General features: G+C 30.7%; 2 protein-coding genes across 5 annotated transcripts; both read left to right on the forward strand.

The window, feature by feature from the left end:
* Positions 1-4,568: 4,568 nt before the first annotated feature.
* Positions 4,569-11,705, forward strand: LOC136999104 (tudor domain-containing protein 7-like). Of its 4 annotated transcripts, none has more exons than XM_067352654.1 (7): positions 4,569-5,580; positions 6,080-6,278; positions 6,370-6,479; positions 6,602-6,755; positions 6,852-7,117; positions 8,058-8,159; positions 8,541-9,051. In XM_067352654.1, the coding sequence occupies exons 1-4, from the start codon at positions 5,396-5,398 to the stop codon at positions 6,669-6,671; spliced, it is 564 nt and encodes a 187-aa protein (XP_067208755.1). In that variant the 5' UTR covers positions 4,569-5,395; the 3' UTR covers positions 6,672-6,755; positions 6,852-7,117; positions 8,058-8,159; positions 8,541-9,051. The 4 variants fall into 4 exon arrangements, with proteins under 4 accessions (XP_067208755.1, XP_067208756.1, XP_067208757.1 ...); XM_067352655.1 differs by having other exon boundaries at positions 6,857-7,117; XM_067352656.1 differs by having other exon boundaries at positions 6,884-7,117.
* Positions 11,634-15,282, forward strand: LOC136999105 (uncharacterized). The gene is made up of 9 exons (XM_067352657.1): positions 11,634-12,227; positions 12,493-12,728; positions 12,842-12,988; positions 13,126-13,353; positions 13,439-13,501; positions 13,588-13,638; positions 13,719-13,951; positions 14,035-14,194; positions 14,275-15,282. The coding sequence occupies exons 2-9, from the start codon at positions 12,509-12,511 to the stop codon at positions 14,397-14,399; spliced, it is 1,227 nt and encodes a 408-aa protein (XP_067208758.1). The 5' UTR covers positions 11,634-12,227; positions 12,493-12,508; the 3' UTR covers positions 14,400-15,282.
* The last annotated feature ends 476 nt before the right edge of the window (positions 15,283-15,758 follow it).

Here is a 15,758-nt window from a genome sequence, read left to right on the forward strand (position 1 = left end):
TCATATAATTATTTTTAAATATTTACTCACTGATAATGTTTATTCGTTTCCTTGCGTAGAAACCTAAAACAATTTAAAAATAAATATTACAATTATAAATGCAAACGTAATTGTTTATAATTAAAATATAAAATAATTATTACATAAAAATTTTTTCATGAGCTTTTGATAGACGATACTATAAATAATACGTGTAATATAAAAATAAACATTTTTATTAAAAAAAAAATTAATCTTGTTTATTATTTCTGTCACTTTTTGATAGTATTTAATATTATATCAATTATATTTTTTATATTACGCAATTTTTTTATTAAATTCTTACTGAAAATATAATAAGAGCTAATTAAAAGATTGACTTCAAAACTGATTAAAAAACTCTTTAAAAGTAAAAAAAATGTATTTTAAAAACAAAATAAATTTACTGAAAGTCTTCTTTTGAAATAACACTATCCAACTTTTTGTATAAACTATAACATGAAAATTTTTAAATTACATTATTTGTATATAAAACATTTACTATACAGGGTGTCAATCAAGTCTCGGGACGGCTGAATATTTTCTCATGTAAGGTATTTTTGAAAAAGGTCAAGGTCATTTCTGAAGTAATTTTTAACAAGGAATTCAACGGTGACCTTCAATTTGACCTTGAGCTTGACCTTCAAGGTCATTTCAAGGTTAGGTTAGGTTTTTTAAATAGAAACCCTTATTTTTGATTTTAAAATCTAATAGCTGGTGTCAAGAGCTTTTCAAAACACTATAATGAAGTTATTTTTCATTAAGTACTTTTCGAGTTATGAGGCTTGTAAATTACAGTATTTTGACATAAAATACAAAATATCTTGTAAAACATTCAATTTTTGGGAATCTTACCTTAATACTTTTATGCATAAAATAATAAGACGAATCAATTGGTATAAAGAAAACACATAGTTGCTTTCAAGAAAAAGTATGCAGTTGCATGTTGCAAACTACATATTTTTTCTTGAAAGCAACTATGTGTTTTCTTTATACCAATTGATTCGTTTCATTATTTTATGCATAAAAGTATTAAGGTAAGATTCCCAAAAATTGAATGTTTTACAAGATATTTTGTATTTTATGTCAAAATACTGTAATTTACAAGCCTCATAACTCGAAAAGTACTTAATGAAAAATAACTTCATTATAGTGTTTTGAAAAGCTCTTGACACCAGCTATTAGATTTTGGAATCAAAAATAGGGGTTTTTATTTAAAAAACCTAACCTAACCTTGAAATGACCTTGAAGGTCAAGCTCAAGGTCAAATTGAAGATCACCGTTGAATTCCTCGTTGAAAATTACTTCAGAAATGACCTTGACCTTTTTCAAAAATACCTTACATGAGAAAATATTCAGCCGTCCCGGAACTTAATTGACACCCTGTATATAATTGCATGCTTTAAATGTGTGTAATGATTACATACCCTATTTCTTTATCTCGTGATCTATTTCCTGCTTGGTTCTGATCGTGATTGTATTCTGCTTGGTTCTGACAGAAATTGTATTTTGTTTGGTTCTCATGAAGATTGCGTTCTACTTCACTGTGATTGTATCCTACTTGGCTTTGATCAAGATTGTTGTTCTCGTAAGTAGATAATAGTCGAAAAGGTTGTTCCTGTTATATAAAATATTTATTTGAAAAATTTGAATTTTACTTAAACTGTTTATAAAAATTGTAATATTATACCTGGTAATAAGGTACTGCATATCACTGAGTTTGAGAAGAACGTTTATGGAAAGAAGTTGAAACAGATTTTTCGTTAGAAATGCTATTAGTATGAGACTCATACGGATATGAACTTGCAGCGGAAAGAGGAAAAGATGTATTTTCCATTGTATGCTTATTACAGCTTGATGAACTGCTTCGTGTTAATAATTCAGTGTACGTCTTTTCATGCACTACATTATTATCTGAATATTGTTCATAAGTAACATTTGGCAGTCTATCCACTTGTGAAACTGGATTCAGTGGATTTAATTGTAAAGAACTATTAAAGATTGCAGGAGACGCATTATCAATGAAGACATTGTCTCTTCTGGCTTCGTTTTCCTTATTATTGCTTAATTCTTTTCTTATTTGATTAATATTATTTGCAATTTCAATAGTTTGTTCTGATTGATTATTTTTATACTTTCGAATTCTTTTAATCGATTTCTTCTTATCTGACGATGAAGTGATCACATATTTTTTAGGCCGTACAATCGGACGAGAAGGATGACCTAAGCTATAAATAAAAATTTTCTTTATTATAATTAAACTTACTTATTTTACTTACTATTATTTTACGATAAATTATTTTATTTTATTTAAAAAATACATTAATATTGTTAATCAACATTAAATATCATTAATATATTGAAAATGTAAACCAATATGGATGTATGTATGTTTTGATAGTCCTGTTCGATGCGTATTTAACATAAAATTAGCGTATTTAATATAAAATTAGCACGTTTCCGAGGCCTCTTTTAAATTTCGTTTTCGCTCTTATTGTCCATTCTGACAGCAATATATGCAACCATTAAATGCATTAATATGTCTAAAACAATTTAAAAAAGTACGTAAAATTCATCCTAAAATAAAGTACTGTAGAAGTACGCAGTTTGTAACACATATACAATATACGTCAAAAATGTAGACAACATTAACAATTAAATCCTGCATGCAAAGATCATATAAAGATGTCTCCAAATACATCCAAATAAGTACATCAATGTACAATACAAATGCATCATAAAGACAATGTTAGAAAATAAAACAAGGAAACTTAAACTATAAGAAACAAAAGAAAGAAAAAAGAACACACAAAATAATGGTACATATTACGATTATAGAAGAATCGAAACAATATATTTTCTATCTATAGGCTCATTAGTCTCAATAATACTAGAATCTGAACCCTCACCATCGTTAATTACCCAACATGGTGTCAAATAACATTTAGCCTTCACTTCATTAATAGAAACAATATTAAAATTATTACACAATCCAGAACATTTTAATACACCGATTAAGGAAGAAGAGATACCAACGTCACAAAAATCTTCGACGATTCCAAATTTTGTAATTACTAAATAATGTAAATTTTTCTTTTCTAAAATGTTATGTATAATACACACTGACGAATCACAAAGAACACAACACCTATCACCCAAAGAGTCGATATTTATAAAGATGTACCTATTCCGTAACTTTTTATATTGAGAAATACCAACTTTAGAAAATTCCAAAGGCAAAGGTCCCTCATTATGTTTTCCAAAATATTTGATCTTATCAGCATCACATACTGGCTTAGGTTTTTCTTGTCTTTCCTTCTCGGATTGCCTGCAGAAAAATTGTTGGAGAGGACGATGAGGTTTTCTATAATATTTTCTAAAAAACGAAATATCATTTTCAAAAGGAAAGGCTGAAAAAGAATTAAGAGGACCTAGCTGTTCCACATCTTTTGTTAAATGTAGCAATGCATGAACATTATATGAGAGGAAAGTGTGTTCATAAAATTCAGAAGACTTTTTCACAAATGTTTCAAAAGCAAGTTTTCCAAAAAGTAAGAATGTTTGCGAAATTGCTGCGACACAGTGCACGTATTGCTGCATGCAAAAGTAGAAAATGCATATAACCTTGCTTTTCCATAATATTTTCTAAAACTATTGGCCCAGTATACAAAAGAAAAATGCGACCTTCAGACGCTTTATAATCCTTATAATCAAACAATGATCTCGGTTTTCTTGCAAATTCTCGTGGACAATACGAAGCAAGATACTAAAGTCTTTTTGAAATTATATCTTGATTTCGACCACATAATTTCATTTTTTTCCCATACTTCTCAGTAACCCATGCAGTCAACAACTTTTTGACGACACCTATACAAATCAAATGCATATATTCAAAGGGTACTTGTGAAACCATACTCATTGATAAATGATTTAGTGGACTTCGTCCTTTGTGATGATCTTCATCAATGAGTTGAGCATATTCATTATCCGTTCGTAAATGATGATTTGTGCCTATAAAGATCATTTGAACTTTGTATCGAGTACCAACAACTTTACATTTGGAACACAAATTACTAGAAGTATGTCCAAAATGATTTAATATCCATGAACGTGCAGGTGCATCTGCAATGAAAGCTCACAATATTACTGGAATTTGTTTTTGAAGAAAGAAAATACCATTATCAACAACTTGCAGTACATCCTCTATGAACTGATTAAGAAAAAGATCAACACTATATGGTTCTTTTGGCCCTTTAAATATTCCTACAACTTTAGGTGTAGAATTAACAATGTTACTTATGGAACATTGAATCGGCCAAATTTGCATATTGCCCGATTTATTCAATTTGGCCCCATCAGTACTCCAATCTACTTGAAGTACATCTATTAAAATTTTCCTGAATATAATTATAGTGCAGACAACTCAAACACAAAGAGATGAATTGATTTTTAGGTTACATTGCAAAAATCTAGGTTTTATATCCACACTAGAAACACTGTCTTGGCTAGTCTGAGCCCGATTGCAGCCAGGTTAATGCAAGCCTCCCAGCAAACACTGAATTTAACTGCAACATAACATGAAAGTAACATGTAATGTAACAGATGTTACACGGTATTTATATTACATTAATATAAATTTCTTTTTTAGACGCAATATAATAGCTATTTCATAGCTGTTACATTGCTTTGTTAGCTTCTCGTTATTTAAAAATAGAAGTAATGTAACATAAATATAACATATTATACAACAAATGTTATATTGATTTTATATTAATGTTATGAAACCTGTCATATAACAATTATTTTGATATTGGTAAAGAAATTTGTATTATAATGTTTCTGCAATAATTTAATTTATTATTTTCAATTACGCGGGATTTATTAGTCATTAGCAGAAACCGGATACGGACTCTAATGTAAATAGCTAATATTACGTTATTTACATTAGGTTATTTAACGGTACTAATGGTATACAGCGCGCGCATTGTCTTCTATGCGCGCGATTGGCTCGTACATTTTATTGCGCCGCGTGCATTGCTTGTACGCGCGCAATTGGACCGTGAGAGCTACACGACACTTGCGCACGCGTGCTTTGGTGATTGATATGAAGAAGCATTACAATCATGAGAAGGAATCAACCTCGGTGTCAGCAGGATCATCGGCCATTTTTAGACCGTTCAAGAGGACGACTATTGGCATCGAGTCCAATGTATAGAATCCGAGGCCGGACTCGTCACGGTTTTCTTCATCGACGAGGGATACAAGGAGCAGTACAAATCCAATTTGCTGCATCTCTTGGAGAAGATATTCTGCATCCTTCCTGCTTAGGTGACGCATCTGGGCGACACAAATCTATCTGGACATCATTACTGCGACGATGTACGACGATAAGCTCGTGGCCAGATTCCGCGAGCTAGTCTCGGACACGGATCTGCTTTTGACGAAAGTCATCAGAATAGCATCCGGTGGAATCCCGGTGGTGGAGATATTTAAAAGAGTCGGACCGAATAACATACTGGCCTCCATTAATCAAGCAGTGAACTTGGACAGCCAGCTATTAAAGTAAGTATTCGTATCTTTGTGCCATTTTAGAGACATTCTCGAAGTCCCAGCCTTTTAAAAAATACAAAAAAGAAACGATTTTTTTTTGCCTAACAAGATAGAAGTCCCCCTTAATGAAGCTTTCTCTTTGTGTCAAGAATGCATCGTCTTATTGTTGTGTCTTTTATTGTATATTTTATAACTAGGACATACGTGCGCACGTGTAGCGCGCGCCTTTTTTTCTTTTCTTACAAACTGTCAAATGCAATCATCTCTGACAACCGATCGATAATAAATGAAATCATCTACGCGAACTTGACAATAGATAAATCGATTGATAATCGTCACGATGACAACGAAAAGAAACTTCAAAAGTAAATAATAATATGCCTTTTTTTTAGAGAGGGATATGTCTGTTACATTTGACTTGTGTTTCATATTTTTTTGTATTCTGTTCCACTGCTCTTGCGTTCTTTAGTTTTTAAGCTTGATCGTAAACGCTTTATCATTACATTTGCAGAGTCAACGAAGACAGCAACAATAATATCAAGACCAAGAAACGCGTGGAACGCAAGAATTCTCGTGCTCTCGAGCCTGTCGGCAAATTGAACCCGCCCACGATTTCGAATATCGGCCAGTACTTTGATGTTCACATAACGTTGGCCGCACATTCGGGACATTTTAACGTGCAACCATTAAATGATGCGAATGAGCTGAAAGTACGTACAAAGGCATATATTTTTTGCCTATGTTGAAGCTTAAGCAGTCAAACAAAATAAATTATTATATCGGAATTTTATCTTTTTCCAGGCAATGATGGAAGATCTGCAAAAGTGCTACATCACATACGATGGTCTACCATTGGAAACTGTCAGCAAGGGCATGCTCTACGCGGGGATATTCAACAATGACTGGTACAGGTATGCGATCTCGCACATCTCTGTCTATAGATCTATAAATTTATATAGATAATACACACATCATTTTACAGTTACGCGAAGAAAGAATAGTTTTTCAATTAACTCACTTGATTTTTTTTCAGGGTATATACGTTACCAATATTATCAGCGATAATGAAGTGTCTGTGTACTTCTGTGACTTCGGTGATGTGACGATAGTGCAACACAGTAGTCTGCAGCCGTTGAAAAGCGAGTTCCTAAGATTGCCGTATCAGGCAGTGAAGGCGAAACTTGTTGGTAAGAGAAAAGCGCTCTTCCCACAATTGAACTCGACTTGAATTATTTTTTCAATGAGTTTTAGCAATAACTTTCTTTTTTTTTACAATAAATAAGAATAGAATCAATGAACAACGACTGGTTGGTAGGCGATTGCGTGAGGTTCAAGGACTTGGTGCTGGACAAGAACTTCGTCTCGGTGGTCGTCGAACCGGCGTTTGATCACTTCTCTCCTGCTAACACCATGCTCGGCTTAAGATTGATCGACGTCAGCACCAAGAAAGACATATACATCGACTGACTGTTGGTGGAAGAGAAGCGTGCCAAATTCATCGATGGATTGGAGGAGAATCTTTCGTCGTCTAGTTAGCTCGTTGCAATTGGTTTGTAAACGACAGCAATATTTTCTTTATGATCGCGTTATCTTCTTATATACACGGCGTTATACCGTGAAACGTGAGTTCCTCGTAAAAGTACGATACGTAAATAACTAATGGATCGTAAATCGAATGATACGTAAATGATACTTTTTTTTCTCCTTTCACGACACGGTATAATGGAGCGTGCGAGTATTATATATATATATATAATAAAGTCAGGTAATTTTTTTAATGGTATTTTTATGCAATTAATATTCAAGTATATATACAAATTTTTATAGCCTTGTATAATATAATTAAGGCTGTTTTACAAGAGGTAACCTTAAACAGCTGTTTTTGCCTCGTTGACAGCAAATTGATCGTATGCGTTGCTTAAATAAAATCAGGGAATATTGATATTCTTGTTCATATATGGCCTGAAAAATCGATTTTTTCAAAATTTTACCCTGTTTATACCCCTTAATGAAGCTTTCTTTTTGTGTCAAGAATGCATTGTCTTGTTTAGGATTTATCATCTTTTGGTTCTTGATAAATTGTTATTTATAATACTAGAGTCTGTAAAAATATTTATCATCTTTATTTAGAATTTTACATTGTCTTATTTATACTTATCGTTTGATTTAAATACACACACACAAGATGTTCCATATCTATCGTAACACCCATTAATTTTGATGTTTACATTTTCATCTCAGAAATAATCTCAAAATCTGACATTCAAGGGTATTGCGATAAGTCTGGAACACTCTGTATATATTTGCATACACGTGTGTGTTACATGCTTTTGTTTTGATATTCAAGTTTTTCATACGTGTTATTTTTTTAACAAATGCTAGACGTCTCTCACATTGTGCGTGTCAAATACGTATGCATTTTTATATATTTCTTTATAAATTTATGTATTAATAAGATTAAATGCTATAATTATCTTCAATTTTTTCAGTATTACAGTGGCGATAAACAGCGAGCTGTAAACTAATTTAAAACTTTTGGCAACTGTTAACTGCGGTGCAGACTTTGGGACACGATTAGAATTCCGTTGTTGGTAAGTAACTTTTTCATAATTACGATATTTAGATTATATATTTAGGATACGATATTAGATTATATTTTATAATATTTACAAAATTATATATTGAAACTTATGCAAATTGCAATCTATTTCAATTTTAATATTTTTATGTTGAAAATTTGATGTTCAAAGATTATAAGAGCAAATGGAAAATTAAAAATTGTTAAGAAAGTTTTTACAAAGTTACTAAAAAGTTAAATACTTTGTACTTGTATAATTATACTTTGTATAATTTAATAACTGACATATTAGTACTAACAACAAATCTATACTAATCTATAATTGAAAATATTGTATATATATATATATATATTTTATATTTGTTTATTATTTTTTTTTATTTTTTTATTATAGTAATACATCATGCCTAAAGATATTCAGTTTTTATGCAAAAGGCGAAAGAATCAATTAATAAATCACGAATTAAATAAAGTTCTTAATTATAATACTTTGCATTTAATTAAATTGGATGAGGCGTCTAGTGCAATGACAAATACAAAAACAACTATGATTAATAGTGTTGAAACGTCTAAAATTAACATTTCCCAAGATGAAGACGAAAATAATGAATTATCAGCACAATTGCTGTCAGATAACGAAAATGTTCAGCATAACTCTGAATTGCAGGAAAGTTTTTCAACAGATAGCGAATGCAATAATGGTACAACTTTAACAGAAGATTTACAACAATTCATAATTGAGCGTTGTATATCACATAATACTTCAAACAAATTACTACAAATTTTGAGGAAACACGGTCACGTTGAATTGCCTACTGATGTTAGGGTTTTAGTTAAAACACCACGCAATACATCTGCAACTTTTATTTCGCTGGGCAGTGGTAAATATATCCATTTTGGTCTTGCATCAGGTTTGAAACGATCAATAAAAATGTATTCAAATTTTATTAATGATAATAACATTAAGATTAATATTAATGTTGATGGGTTGCCAATTTCAAAAAGTTCTGGTAGTCAATTCTGGCCAATAATGATTTCTATTCAAGATATTGATATATATACGTTGCCAGTTATAATTGGAGTTTATCACGGTATGTGCAAACCAAATAATTGCAATGATTTCTTAGCAAACTTTGTCGATGAATTGGTATTACTTTCCAAAAATGGTATAATTGTTTCCAATAAAAAATATGTAGTTATTGTAAATGCAATAGTATGTGATGCTCCAGCAAAATCATTTATTACATGTACAAAAGGTCATACGGGATATTTTGCATGTTCTAAATGCATTCAAGAAGGTGATTTTGTGCGAAATAGAGTGATTTTTCCAGAAACAAATAACGCTTTACGTACAGATCAGTCATTTAGAAATCGGACTCAATCCGAACATCATAATGGTGATTCTATTTTAGAGAGACTTTCAATTGACATGGTATTGCAAATTGGATTGGATTATATGCATCTTGTTTGTTTAGGTGTTATGAAACGAATGTTGCAATTATGGGTCAGAGGAAAAAAAGATGTCAGATTAGTAACAGGTGATGTTGATTCCGTTTCACATGATTTATTAGCGATAAAATATTGCATTTCATCCGAATTTTCAAGAAAACCTAGATCTTTAAATGATGTAGACAGATGGAAGGCAACGGAATTCCGTCAATTTTTGTTATACACGGGTATAATTGTTATGAAATCTGTGCTATCTCCGTATTGTTACAATCACTTTGTTACTCTTAGCATTGCTGTAAGGATATTGGCTGATCCTCAATTATGTATTTCATTCAATGATTATGCGAATTCATTGTTAATATGGTTTGTTTCTAATTTTGGTAATATCTACGGTGATGAATATCTGTCTTATAATGTTCACAACTTGCTTCATATAGCCAAAGATGTACAAACCTTTGGTTGCTTAGATAATTTTAGTTGTTTCAAATACGAAAATTATATGCAGAAAATAAAACGAAAATTACACCAATCCGGAAAACCTTTAGAAGAGTTGTCCAATCGTATATTCGAAGAATCACAGCTTCCAATCCAACCGTTCCGCGTTATGCAATATCCAATCATTATTTTTAAAAACAACAGAATTTCTTATCTACAATTTCAAAATTTCAAAATTGGTATAAATGAAATTGATAATTGTGTTTTAATAGATAACAAGTCGGTGGCTTTTATTTTAGAAATATTTGAAGAAAATAATGTTTTATTTGTTCTTGCGCAGTGTTTTTTAAATCCAACTTCTTTTTTCACAACACCATGTCCTTCAGAAAGACTTGGCATATTTCAAATTGCAAAGAATACGACTTCAAATACTATTAAAATTCCAGTAACACGAATAACCAGAAAATGTTTGAAAGTTAAAAATCTTTCTGAAGTAGGCTCTTACATCACAATTCCGCTTTTACTTACTGCAACAGAAAAATACTGTTTAATTGCAATACCATATCAAATAAAAGTTTTTTGGTTTTTATCGGTCTTTATTTTTCATTATGCTTATATAGGTCATGGTCTTTATTTCTTGTTATGCTTAAATAACATTAAAATTTGAATTTATATATCAAGGTTGTTGTGTTACAGAGACAATTTATCTTAGAAACCGGCGGAAATAATCAGAAATACACTGTTTTCGATTAAGGTTTATCGGTTTTTCTTGGTTTTCTTATTTTTTTATGCTTATGATCTTGAATTTTTTTTAAATGACTGATCTGTACGTATTGATCCATTATTTGTAAACATTTCTTATTTGGTTAAAGTCCATCGGTTTTTATTGGTCTTAATTTTTTTTATGCTTATTGGTCTCAAATTTTTTTCTTATTATTGGTCTTGAATTTTTTTTATTCAACATATTGGTCTTACATTTATAAATATTGCTTCATTGGTCAAAGTTCCATCGGTTTTTGTTGGTTTTAATATTTTTTCTTCTATATTGGTCTTACATTAATAAATATTTCTTTATTGGTCAAAGTTCCATCGGTTTTTGTTGGTTTTAATATTTTTTCTTCTATATTGGTCTTACATTAATAAATATTTCTTTATTAGTCAAAGTTCCATCGGTTTTTGTTGGTTTTAATATTTTTTCTTCTATATTGGTCTTACATTTATAAAAACTGTAATTTATAAATTTATAAGGATGATTTCTAATAACAAATCAATTGTCTGATACAATCCGCACTGGTTTACACTCTATGAGGGCTTTGGCTTCCAATTACGTCGGTGGGTGCTGGGACTGCCAATTTTTAAATGACAGAGTCCGCACTGACGAGATTTTCAGAGTCTTAAGCCAGTGGGTGCTGGGACTATCTCTTTTTGGAGGTAGAGTCCGCACTGGCTTAAACTTGATGAGGGCATTGGCTTCCAATCACGTCGGTGGGTGCTGGGACTGCCAATTTTTAAATGACAGAGTCCGCACTGACGAGATTTTCAGAGTCTAAGCCAGTGGGTGCTGGGACTATCTCTTTTTGGAGGTAGAGTCCGCACTGGCTTAAACTTGATGAGGGCATTGGCTTCCAATTACGTCGGTGGGTGCTGGGACTGCCAATTTTTAAATGACAGAGTCCGCACTGACGAGATTTTCAGAGTCTAAGCCAGTGGGTGCTGGGACTATCTCTTTTTGGAGATAGAGTCCGCACTGGTTTAAACTCTATGAGGGCTTTGGCTTCAAATCACGTCAGTGGGTGCTGGGACTGTCAATTTTTTAATGGCAGAGTCCGCACTGACGAGATTTTCAGAGTCTAAGCCAGTGGGTGCTGGGACTATCTTTTTTTGGAGATAGAGTCCGCACTGGTTTAAACTCTATGAAAGCATAGATAGATTTTTCACTGCTCAGATTGAATTTTGTCCTGTATCCTTATTGCACTCGTGATATATTGCAGCGTAAATTATTGAAAATTAGATGCAATAAATTTGATTGCATGTATTATAATGTTTCATATAAAGGTAATGTGAATTAAGAAGTTTTTTAACGTTAATAATGAACTATAAAAAATTTTCAAAATTAAAATTGATTCTTTCGTGTTTATCAAATAAACACTGAATATATCTAGCGGATTTATGTACAAGGGCACTATTTGGTATTGAGGTAAGTGTACAAAATAGCAAAGATTTAGTAACATTTATATAATAAAGTTTAAAATTGGAAAAAAGTTTAATTATTCGATTAAAATTATTAACATAGAGAATCGTCCAATTATGTCGCTTTATTTATTCCTAAACTGACGATTTGGAAATATGAAACTTTTATTAATTTTATGAATAAATTCTTCTCAATCAAAATATGATAAAATTAGTAAAAAGATTTTTATTTCTCTAGACCTTATAAATTGATATGTTATTTTTTTTTTTAGATTACATTAAAAGATCATGGCCAAAGTAAATAAAGAAACAAACTACGCTGTAGTAAAATTTTTGTCGGATGGAACTTTTTCTGAAATTCCAATATTGTGGCTCATTCAACATAATAATATAGTTCGTGAATGTTGGTGGCCACCACGGACAGCCAATTGTGCAACGCTAATAGCAAATTGTGCTCATCCAAATAATACGTGGAAACGATATGACGTGAACTTTATAAAATATTGTAGTAAGTATTTAAAGATTTTTATATCTTACATTGCATAATAAATAATACAAAATTAGATTTTTGAACATTTTCACGATTTTACTAAATACTATACTTTCTTTTTTTCATTGCAGCATCTCTTGAATCCGCTCGGAAAAATGCATCAGATGCAAATTATGAAACAACAGATGAAGAAAGATTAGGACGAGGGAAAAGGCAACATATTCCTTTCAATTGTTGCAGTAGTGAGGAAGAATCTGACCCATGTGCAAATAAAAAAAGTATGTATTATATGAAAATTTAATGTTTATCAATATTTGAATTAATAATTCAATTACATAAATATTAAAGTGTAATACTTAAATGATTTTTTTGCACAATTATAAATGTTAAATAAAATTTATTGTTTTATTTACAGAAAGCCGCTTGTATTCGAATGCAATATCAGCATCACCCTTGTATCCTGATACGCTCAGTTTAGAATATGAATATTCTAATGCATCTATATCAAATGCATCTATGTCGAATGCATCTATTTCCAATGCATTCGTATCAAATGCATCTATATTAAATAAATCACAATCAAACGCAATCCCAACCATATCAAACGCAAGCGACTATGCTATGGCAGCAACTGCACAACAAGGTTAACATATAACAATTATAACATATAATAATATATAATTCGCAATAATTGTATTATAAAAAATAATACGTTAATACATTTTCAGAACGAGAAATGGAATCACATGTTGCAAGTAATATAGACCTCAACACACCGATAATAATAGAAGGTACGTTATTGAAAAAAATAATAAATAAAGTATTGACATAATAAATTTTTATTGTTATATATAATGGATTTATTAAAATATTTTAGGATTTGAAAATACTAATGATTTGCAAACTGATAATAATTCAAACATAACAGGTAAATTTTTAAGATTGTTTATAATGTTAAAATTTGTGAACGTTTTTATGTATATTTATGTATATTATTTTATTTTGCAGAAATGCTACAGCAAATATTAAGAATGCTAGCCGTATTAAATCTTTCGCATAAAGAAGTCAAACAACGTTTAAAAAAACTTGAGGATGTTGTAAAAACATCCTATCCACAAAGAGCTTCGGATCTACATCAAGATTGTGAAATAATGAAAGAATTCTTACCTTTTACAACAATTGATGCTGTACAGGAATTTGACAAGGTATTATTACGTACGAAGGAGATAGCAGTGCAATTTGTAAGTTTATAAATTTTATTATTAATTGTTTAATCTCATAATATTAAAATTTTAATTTGTATATAAACATTGTTGTGTTACAGAGACAATTTATCTTAAAAACCGGCGGAAATAATCCGAAGGACAGCATACATCGAAATCTGAAGAAAATCTTCAGTAATGAATGTGCGATGCAATGTTCTTGGAAAGGGTTACGAAATAATTTTCGCATTTCTAACTTAAAGGTGATAAATATTCTAAAAGGTATGTTAATATATATTCTTAAACTTATAAATAAAAATTTCTAAATGTTTTCATTAATGTATTGTGTTTAATTTTTGCAGGAGAAATAACATCGCAGTTCAGTCTTACAGAGACTGAATTTGATAATATCGCCAGCGAATGGTTTCGCTTTGCCAAGCAGCGAAAGGAAAGAAGCGATAAGGCTAAGGAGAAGGAAATGGAGTAAACACACGTGTGGAGTAGTCAGAAGTATGACTATCAAAGCTCTACGAGAGATGTTGGCCTCATCGAACTTTTTTGTATACTGCGGGGTAAACTAAATCGTCGAATTCGTTTATAAATGTAATTTTTTTTTAATGGTTAAAAATTATTATTGGTCAATTGGTTTAAACCTGTTTATCGGTCTTAATCTTTTTTTGTTTATAAATGTAATTAATTATTTTAATTGGTTAAAAATTATTGGTCAATTGGTTTGAACCTATTCATCGGTCTTAATTTTTTTTTCATGCTTATTGGTCTTAACCCTTAGAGGACGGGGATGGTTTTCGAACGATTTCTAAAGTTTTCAATTTAAAACTTTGAGGTATATGTCATAGTAATATATATATCGGCTTCCCGTCCTTTAGAGGTTAGTGTTATTCATTACGTTCTTTAATTGAAATGATTATTAATAGTTGAAGAATTATTATTTAATAAATTTATAAGTAAGATAACAAATCAATTGCCTGATACAGTTCGCATTGGCTTAAACTTGATGAGGGCATTGGTTTCCAATTACGTCGGTGGGTGCTGGGACTGCCAATTTTAAAATGACAGAGTCCGCACTGACGAGATTTTTAGAATCTAAGCCAGTGAGTGCTGGGACTATCTCTTTTTGGAGATAAAGTCCGCATTGGCCTCCAATTATGTTATATTCGAAAGTTATTTGTCACATATAAATAATCTTAAGTGCATAAATGTTTTTCTTAATGCTAGAATTACTGTTAACTTTAAGCTAAATTAGTGAAAAAATGTTACATGTTGCAATCCTCTTTAATGTACATATTATATAATATAAAACTGATGTAAAATAAAAAAAAACAATGTAAAATAAAATATTTTTCAAATTATGATTTGCTTTTTCTATTATAGCTTTTGGTTATTAGCCTGTAATAAATGCAACTTTCAGAAATAACAGAACTTTGAATTAATTCTAAGCAAAACTAAATGAAATATTAATTCACAAAAATATTTTATTTAGTTTTGCTTAGAATTAATTCACGGATCTGTTATTTCTGAGATTTGCATTTTTTACAGGCTAATAACCTAATTTAATTCCTAACCTAATAAGAATGTAATTATTCAATAACAAATCTAATAACAGTTTTATAACAACTATATTGCATGTTATTTGCATGATATATCTATTTTATATAACAGTTACGTGGCATTTTAGTACCGCGTTATATTTATGTGATAGAACTGCAACAAGCCTGTGAGTGGGAAATTACAACTAACAATTGTATTACATGTAACATACATGTTACATTACATGTTACATTCTGTTTTATTGTTGCAATATAGTTGTTATATATCTGTGTTTGCT

This window comes from Linepithema humile, chromosome 3, assembly GCF_040581485.1.
Source record: "Linepithema humile isolate Giens D197 chromosome 3, Lhum_UNIL_v1.0, whole genome shotgun sequence".
In the NCBI taxonomy this organism is placed as follows: domain Eukaryota; kingdom Metazoa; phylum Arthropoda; class Insecta; order Hymenoptera; family Formicidae; genus Linepithema; species Linepithema humile.